At 37.4% G+C, this 10000-nt stretch overlaps 1 protein-coding gene across 1 annotated transcript in view; it reads right to left on the reverse strand.

Annotated features, from left to right (window-relative positions):
* LOC137625903 (serine/threonine-protein kinase svkA-like) overlaps window positions 1–9240 on the reverse strand; it is a 50567-nt gene extending 41327 nt beyond the window's left edge. Inside the window, 2 exon segments of the mRNA XM_068356877.1 lie at window positions 8050–8602; window positions 8604–9240. Coding sequence (XP_068212978.1) covers window positions 8050–8602; window positions 8604–8959 — 909 coding nt within the window. The 5' untranslated portion in view covers window positions 8960–9240.
* Window positions 9241–10000: the final 760 nt, after the last annotated feature.

Raw genomic sequence — 10000 nt, forward strand, 5'->3', positions numbered from 1 at the left:
ATAAAACATACTCTTCAATAACACCTTTAACTGATCCCTCCTTCAAAAATGGAGAGAGAGAGAGAGAGAGAGAGAGAGAGAGAGAGAGAGAGAATCACGATCAGAACCACATAACCACCTTTCATAAGACAACCCTCGCTTTACTACCTCTCGTGGGACTAAAAATATATATGTGCAGGTCAACCGCGCCACGCATATCCAGCCTTCTCCTCTGGCATTCACCACTTATAACGAATGTGGGTCACGGGCCATTCATAAATGTACTTTTGACCGAATGGATGGTCTGCGTGCCTGAATCTCTCTCTCTCTCTCTCTCTCTCTCTCTCTCTCGTGCCTTCTAAAACCTGCTTGCGATCCTCCAGAATCGACTAGCCACGGGGCGTGTGCTTGTACAATATGTTGTACAAGCACACGTGAAAGAAAATTGTAATCCAATGAAGCGCATTTAACGACCGAATATAGTGAATCGGGATGTTTGTATGTTCATTGTCAATTGTAATTTAATGACACTATCAAAATATATCTGGCGATTCCCATGAGAGAGAGAGAAAAAAAAAAAGTCTACAAGATAAAAGAACGGTCATGCTATCATATTATTATACTATGCATTCAGGATCTTTAATAATTTCATTTACTCTTCCTCTGACTTTCGAATCAAATTCTGTATCTGATGACATGGTCTTTCAGCTCCAATCCCTAGAAATTTATGTTAATGGAGATCCATCGATTACAGGGGGCCAAAAGGTGAAACGTCGTTATCATTACGATATTAAAGATCAATCCTTAAAATAAGTCAAATGTTAAGAGAGAGAGAGAGAGAGAGAGAGAGAGAGAGAGAGAGAGAGAGAGATATACTAATATCAAAATGTAAAACCCTGCATGACACTGACAGTTAAGACAGGGGTGTGCACACTATCAGATACCGCCCTTTGTAATCTTATAGATCACGCACCCTTCAACACACACCCTCGTAACCCGTCTATGCAAGCCCGTAAACCAATCTCTCCCGCCCACATGAGCAAATCAAATAATTTTTATATATTCTAGCAATTTTTCTTCCGTTCTTTATTCGAATTTTGATAAGGAAACCCAGAAGCATAAAGCATGTGGTGAAGAGATTAAATTGATTTAGAAAACTCACATCATAGCTATCTTGGCAATGTGTCAGTAAATACTTCATGATTGTGACATCGTAATTGGGAGGTAGACGAGGGGATAATGGTAATGAAATTTCAATTACAGTTATCACGACCATCATGTGCCAATACCTGACTTGTATCCGGTGATTAAGAGATGATGAACCACAGACAATATCAGAGAGAATATGTAACCCCATTTTTACTGTAATTAAAACTTTTTTCAGAGGATTTTGAATTTGATAATAAAAAGAAAAGTCTTCATTACAGTATATATAAAAAAAACTATTTTCCCTGCACAGTGAAATATTTTTTCTTTAGTTCTTAGCTAACAATATAACCCTCTTGGAAATACTAGTTTTTAAAGAAAGATTCAATAGGGAGAATACCTTTCGTCCAGCTAGAGACAAATAATAACTGACATTAAAATTAGCTAACCTTCTTAATATCAACTAGATTAACGGAGGTGCTGCATTTCCGTCCCGCCTAAGTCTTCTCTTAATCCTTGAGGGAAAATACTGATTGGATACAGATATTCAATAATTTTGGCAAGACATTCACTTCCGCTTTACAAGGAGTTTGTATAAACATTATGTATTATACACACACACTATATATATATATATATATATATATACACACACAGAAATACACACCTATATTATATACATATATACATATTGAATAACGTTTTATGAATCTTTCAATTACCAATATTAGTTTTCTTTCTTCATTCACACACTTGTATTTAATAGACAAACTGTTATGAATATTTAGATTCTACCAATATTCCATGTATATCTGTATACACACACATGCAAGTATATTCAAGAGGATTGACTGAATCCCTGATAAAAAAAATTAACCCTGATACTGGAAAATCTGCGTCCCTATTCATTAGCAAAGTTCCAAAAAGAATATTTCTTTTCATGAGCAGCCTTTGCATTAATTATAATTCCAGCTCTGGTTGAAGTAATGGAGGAAGAAAAAAAAAAAAAAACCTTAAGCATGGCTAGAATAAGTTACACTCCAGATGTGTCAACATTCAATTTTCCGCAATTATCACGGAGATGGAGTAGCTTATTCCATGATGTGTATGTTCGGACGGATTATAACCTTGCCTCTATAGATAAAAAGAATGTCATTCATTAAAGGCGTTTAAAATAAGGCTTGGAAAAAATGAAAAAAAGAGTAGGTCTCTAATATTACGAATTCCTCTACATTAACGTTAATGAGAGAGAGAGAGAGAGAGAGAGAGAGAGAGAGAGAGAGATGAATAACCTGAAAGCTTCATCGCTCAGTGGTTTTTGATCGGTTCGTAAGCACTCCTTGAAGTGAAGCATTACCAATCATTAGAGACGCTACCTAGAGACAGAGATAGAGAGGGGGAGGGTTAAAGTGACTTGGCTGATAGCTGCAGAGGTAACACTTCCGACATTACGACACTCAATCATCCCTTCGAACGATTATCTATAATTTCAAGTCACGGCAACGTCTTCGCGAAGCAATTTCAACAGTATGTTACGCACGGCACGCTACAGGTAGTCATGTGCCAATGAGCACATAACAGTATGTGCATATAATTCTCTACCGGAAACACCATGTGTCGCTAATCGTCGTCGATGCCGCTAAATGAGAGAGAGAGAGAGAGAGAGAGAGAGAGAGAGAGAGAGAGGATAAACGGGAGAAATATGAAAGGTAAAACTTTTTATATATATATATATATATATATATAGATATATGTGTGTGTGTGTTCTGCCTCTTACTTGATGAGGTACAGTTTACGAACGAAATGTCGGCATCAAATGGAATGCTCATTACATTTATGATAACACCGAAGCAATTTAAAGAAAGGTAATATAGCTACAGGAAGCAGAGCCATGTTTTCACAAATGAGGTTCCGTGATCTTGATGATAAATTCAGCAAACAGAGAATGGAAGGTGTATGAATAGATAATCTTAAACTATATTTGTAGGAGATGATGAATGGAGAAGTATTGATTTAAGAGCTCAAGAGAGAGACGACTGGCAAAATCTAACCGAGGACCTTTGTGTCAATAGGCGTAGGAGGGAAATAATGATGATGATTTGTATTTGTTTTAGTGATAAAAACGGAAAAAGACATGGAGAAATAGCGTAAATCGGGACAATTTTATTTGTGAGAAAAATCATAGAAAGAGAACACTATCACATTCCTTACAGAAAATCTATGATCAGACGCGACAATTTATTTACAAGGTATGATGATGTGAAGTATGAGGGGGTGGTTACATTCTGCAGAAAAAAAAAAAAAAAAAAAAAAACAAAAAGCGCTACAGTACTCGAGACGAGCTACGAATATTACACAACGCGGCCACTGACAAGGCAAGAGAAACCAATGCATTACGTGAGGCATAAAACAAACACCATGGAAAATGTTTGTGGTACAAGGTCTGAACAGTAAATAAATATTAATACAGCATATATGAAAAAGGTAAAATAACATCTCTAATAAATAAACAAAAATGCAATGAAACTAACATAGTAATTTATATATATATATATAATATATATATACATATTATATATATATATATATATATAAATTCATTGTTTAAATAAAGAAGGAATAAATTGCGACCACTCTTTACACTGTGACGTAAATCCCTCAAGAAACCTGACATCGAGAACCCTAATATGAATTCAACTGTGGGTGGGGAAAATTGCGTAGCACTGCAAAGGACATCATTACTTTTAAGCACACATTCGCGAACGCACATACGTGCAACACAAACAATATACATACATACAAACACACATATATATATAAATATATATATATAATATATATATATATATATATATATATATACTTTTAAAAGCAAATATACAATTAGATATATTTAATCACATAGCCCGACATTCACTATTCGCAGAATTTTTACAATTGCGAATCAAAATCAAGCCATCATACGACCACGTCAAAGATGTTTTAATATTTTACAAAACTTGAGCGATTAAAAAAAGTGACGTGTCTACCACTATCTTCATAACCATCACCATCATCACAGAGCCTGACTAGTGGCAATCCAGCGAGTCGACAGCCCAAAGCAATATTGCGCAAAAGTGTTAAGAAAAAAACCACCGTGTAAGACTGGTGAGCAAAAATCACCTTCTCCCCACCAACCCCCAATTTCTAGACCGCCCCAAACCTCCATGAAAAGACCATAAACAGACGATGACTAACCAAAACACAAAGAGGAGAGAGAGAGAGAGAGAGAGAGAGAGAGAGAGAGATCATGCAGAACATATTGCAAACATAGTATTTGAAACTGAGAATTTAGAGAGAGAGAGAGAGAGAGAGAGAGAGAGAGAGAGAGATCCTGCAGAACATATTGCAAACAGTATTTGAAACTGAGAATTTATAAAGAGAGAGAGAGAGAGAGAGAGAGAGAGAGAGAGAGATCATGCAGAACATATTGCAAACATAGTATTTGAAACTGAGAATTTATAAAGAGAGAGAGAGAGAGAGAGAGAGAGAGAGAGAGAGAAGGGGGAGGAGGAAAGTTTTATAAGGACCAGCAACTGGTCAACGTTCTCTGCCCTTTCACGACCAGTGTGCATTCATTACCATGTAGATTGGTATGCAGTCGGGCACAATGCCAGTGAATCGTCAGACATCTTACACACACTTGCTTTATCAAATATATTTTACAAAGAAGCACGCACAAAGACATACATACACACACACACACACACACACACATTATATATATATATATATATATATATATACATATATACAGCACAGCAAAATAAAGAAAATAAGTTTAGTAAACTTCTTACATACAGACTTTAGTTCACTTAAAAATTATGATGTAAATACATCATCAACAAATCTTGATACGTAACAAATAATGTATGTATGTATGTATGTATGTATGTATGTATGTATATATATATATATTATATATATATAAACAAATAATGTATGTATGTATGTATGTATGTATATATATATATATTATATATATATATAAACAAATAATGTATGTATGTATGTATGTATGTATGTATGTATGTATATATATATATATATATATATTATATATATATATATATATATATACATATATATATATATATATATATATAAATTGATCATACCAATTATACTAATGTGAACATGCTGGACACATTCTCAATATTGGCAGTGATTTAGTAAAGGTAAACAAATAATGACAAAATGTATATCATGATTCAAAGTTCAAATCAAATAAACAAATATAATGAACTCTTTGGTAAAGTTCATGAGTATAATGTTTTCTTTACTGTATGTTAACTGCATTTAAAACGTGTTTATAAAACGCTATACTGTCGATTACACACACATACTGTATATAATACACACACACAAATGCACATGTAAGTTTTAGTATAAGTGCAATTAAACCTTGTAATACTAGTGCAAAATATCCCTAGTTTCTTTACGCATAAAAAAAACCAGAGTCAACTTCGTGGTCACAAACCCCCCCCCCCCCCCCCGATCAGTTACACAAGCCACAAAAATGTTCATATATCTGTCACAATCACTTGCCGGTAAATTAGCACTCCCTTGAGCAACTAAAACGTTCGGCTACAGAATATGTCAAAACTCTGGTGTCAGAGAACTTTCATAACTATTCTTCGGCAGTTTTATTCATTCACTGTATTAACACTACGATATTTCTATTTATGATGATGATGATGATGAATATATATATATATATATATATGTGTGTGTGTATATATATATATATATTATATTGTATATATATATATATATATATAGAGAGAGAGAGAGAGAGAGAGAGAGAGAGAGAGAGAAAGAAAGAGAGAGAGAGAGAGAGAGAGAGAGAGAGAGAATCTTCTTGTGGCCCTTAGTTTGCAATCACGTGTGGTATGCCAAGTTGACGAACTAGTGACAGCTTACGCCTGCTATTTCTCCCCTCCCTTAAAGGCCAACCTCAACAGTCGACTAACCTGTCAGGTACTCAAATCACCGCTCACGCAGACTGAAGGTTAATGGTCTATCGGTTTAAGTCACCCAAGGCTGGTTATTTAGTTTGCAAGATGTATGCTGCATTTTCTACAAACAGTTTACTAACGAACAATGAATTAGTTAAGAGGTACAAGATATATAAATATGTGAAGCTTTGAACAAATCTCACATATATAAAAAATATATACACAAATACTCGCTCACTCTCCCCCCACCTATCTTCTAAGGTAACCTCATTGAACAGGATTTCAAATAACAGGGTTTTTTGTTATAACTATGAACCTGTCATTCTAATATATATAGTTAAAACCAAAGATTTTATCTTTCCTTGGTGAATGCACTGCCACAACACATCTTAAAAAAACGGACATGCTGGATAAAAAAAGACGATTGTCGATTCGCCAGACAACCACAATGTCTATGACAATATAAAACTAATTGAATGACTTTAACAGCACAGCAATTTCATAAGACCCACAATGACATTACAGCAGTGTCACCATCCGTGACGATGAAAGAGCATGACTGTACCTATCGCGTTCCAGTGGTCAAAAGGTATTGCAAGCATCATCTTACATCTTCGGATACTTCACGAGCGCTTGCACATGCAACATGTGCTCAAGGCTTGCATGTGTACAATCCGATATGTGTGGTTTACCCAAAGAACGCTTTCTCTTATTTACAAATTAAGATTTCCTTATAATCTAGTGTGCTTATTTGATTACTATGTGTTATTTTAATACTATTTGTACATGACTTGTTTTTAACACAACTTATGTGGTCTATGACAATGTATTTCAATATTCGGCAAGAGTAATTTTTACTCACTATATTCTAAGTAAATACTTTCTGATTTATGATATTCTTTTATTACTGATGAATTATTTCAATTACAAAGTTTTAGCCGATTTGTTGAATCCTAAAACAACTTTTGTATGTCAAAAAAAGAAAAAAAAAATATTTGAACTATTTGTAAGATGATTTTACTAATTGTAGCTTTATATTTTATGAATACCCAATGTAAATATTGGAAATAAAGAATTATTATTATTATTCTCACTCAGCGAAAGGAAAAAATTCCAACACGTCCTAAACTAAGAATATACGAATGTATACCCGAAGTGCCTAGTGATGGAAAGCATCCATCTTATCGATTCCCAATGATAAAATAATTAATTCAGATTTCAATCTAAAACATCAATACAATTCATCAGGAAACTACTTGGTATTCAAGTGCATTGTGTTGTTGGTTAAGTACCTACTTATGCTCCGACCTAACGTCAATGAGGTTCAATTGACAAGACCTTATATAACATGCGTTAGCTCGAACACTGCAAAATTACTATATATATATATATATATATATGTGTGTGTGTGTGTGTGTTATGTTTAATTGCTGACTGACTCCAGATATATTTATACTTTCTAAATATATTTACATATTTTCCTTTAGCTTGGTAATATATTTACAATTTACTTTAGCTTGGTAACAACTTACACCCAAGGGAATTTTAGATGTTAAGTGCACATAACATGACCAGGATTCGAAAAATTTTTGGTTTGTTATTGAAGGGACAGTTACTCCATTTAGCCATCATTAGATGATTAGATAAACAACTCCTTAACTTCTATATCAAAACCTTGAAGGATTTTGCTTGATTCTTGGTTCTGATAAAAGAACAAATTCGTTACAGACCGGCACATGAAGTCTGAAATTTGTTCGTTATGGAGACCGTGTTTGGTTCTCCCGTCTTTCAAAATCTAAATGAGGATGCCACTATATAAGGCATAATGAAAACCCTTTCTTGAACCATTAAAGGCAAAAATATATAATCCTTCATGAACCATTGAAGGCAAAATGAGAACCCTTACTTCTCTTTTAAGAAAACTCACCAACTGATTCAAGTGCAGATTTGTTGGCGGAGGGAGTTTCGTCCTCTCGTCTTCGTAGGAAGGATGACGGCTGAGTGTGTGGTGCTGGTTTTGTGCCACCTGCAGCTGCTGCTTTTCCCGTATTTGCTCTTCCAGTTCCAGGGACATGGGCGAGTGCTTATTGGGTGTCTGCTGGATGGGCGTAATAGGCCTCTGGTGGTATTGCGGTGGGTGTTCTTCGTGTATGTGTACCGATGCCCCAGCCCATGTCGAAGGGCGGGACTGGGGGCCATTCTGGGGCCCATTTTCCAAACCATTGTTTACTGGAGGGTCACAGAGGCCGTGGGGGGTATGAGGTCGTGAACCACCACCACCAATAGCAGAGAGGGGTCGCACATGCTGTTGCTGCCTGGTGGCTTTGGCTAACGGTGGTTGTTGTGGTAGTGGTGGAGGTTGTTGTTGTTGCTGGTGGTGGTAGTGATTATTGCGGTGGTGATAGTAATGGTGACCTTTGCTATGCTCTAAGGTATGGGGTTTGTGAGGAAGGTCATTTTGATAATGGCTGTTGTGGTGGGCTACTACTGCTGGAACGTCCAGGCAGGGTACTCGGAAGGGTATCTGGAAAAGAGCCTGGAAAGGAGGCAGGCCCCGAGGAGGGCGGCGTCACTTGAGGTATAGGTCCAGAGTTGTGCCTCGGGAGGAGTGTCTTGGACCCCCTTTGTAACCAGGGTGGGATACCCCACCACCCGCCGCCATTCTTTACGGGGGGAGGGGACGACGGAGATGTGGGTTGGTGGTAGAGGGGATGGGGAGAACCCGGGTGGTAGGGGAGGTGATGGAAGTGGGCATTGGGCGCTGGCAGGGATGCGGGCCCAGCCTTCACCGAGCTGCTGGAGTGCACCGCCCGAGAGAAGAACCCGCGACTCGGCATTTGGTCAAACACTTAACAACATGGCCCTCTGAAGTCACTTCCTGGTAGCCACTTCATAACACAATTACGCACTACTGCATCACAATAACAATCACACAGAAATACCCTATGTTAACAACACACAAACACAAGAGGAGCCACTGAATAACACAACAGAGCCACGGAGGGCGACAGAGAGAGAGAATGGATCACGTCACAGGCATGGAACACCGGGCACACAAGAGCGGCAAACAGAGGAAAGAGGCACAGCCATCCGTCCAACCTGCGGCCTCTTTGCTAACTGACTGCCTGACTGGATTGGAGACTGGAGAGAGAGGCAAGGGACTGGAGCAGCAGCAGCCTGGAGGATCTAAAGAGGAGGAGGAGGAAGAGGGAGGATAACCGTGGTGTAGCAGCAGCCAGATGAGGAGTGCTGCTCAACCTGCCTCGCTTGTCGACTGCCTCAAGCGAGGCCCCTACCTACTCCCTACATCATCAGGCAGGTACACAAACTTATACGAATGCATGCATGCGAGCGTGCGTGCGCGCATCCACATTCCTTAATAAAATTAACCGCTCATGTACTCGAGAATATTCTTATCAAGTTCAGAATTATTTTTTCGACGACGAGAACAGAGCAATACTCGAAAGCATTACAGAGATCCTTTCAGGTAGAATTCTCAAGGAGGGAGAGAGAGAGAGAGAGAGAGAGAGAGAGAGAGAGAGAGATAATAATGGTAAAAGAGATGGCCTCTCTAGATTACACTTGTGTGAAACACCTTATCTTGAAATTATGGGATCAGAAGGATGAGTAATCTTCTTAAAAACATAATCTTTTTTTTTTCTTATCACTAAACACTTCACGAGATACGATCGAAATCATCTTCGAACAGCGGAAGCCTAGTTTAGACGGTCATGGATTACACAAGTGTATCAATTATCACGATTAATAACACCTCCCCCTTCCTCTTCGTCCTTTAGTTACCATGAGCATACAGTATGATAGTATGCCATATAATGGTTACGTATATTTCACAACCAAAGATGATAAGCATTCACAAA

This window comes from Palaemon carinicauda, chromosome 33, assembly GCF_036898095.1.
Source record: "Palaemon carinicauda isolate YSFRI2023 chromosome 33, ASM3689809v2, whole genome shotgun sequence".
NCBI classification, from domain to species: Eukaryota; Metazoa; Arthropoda; class Malacostraca; order Decapoda; family Palaemonidae; genus Palaemon; species Palaemon carinicauda.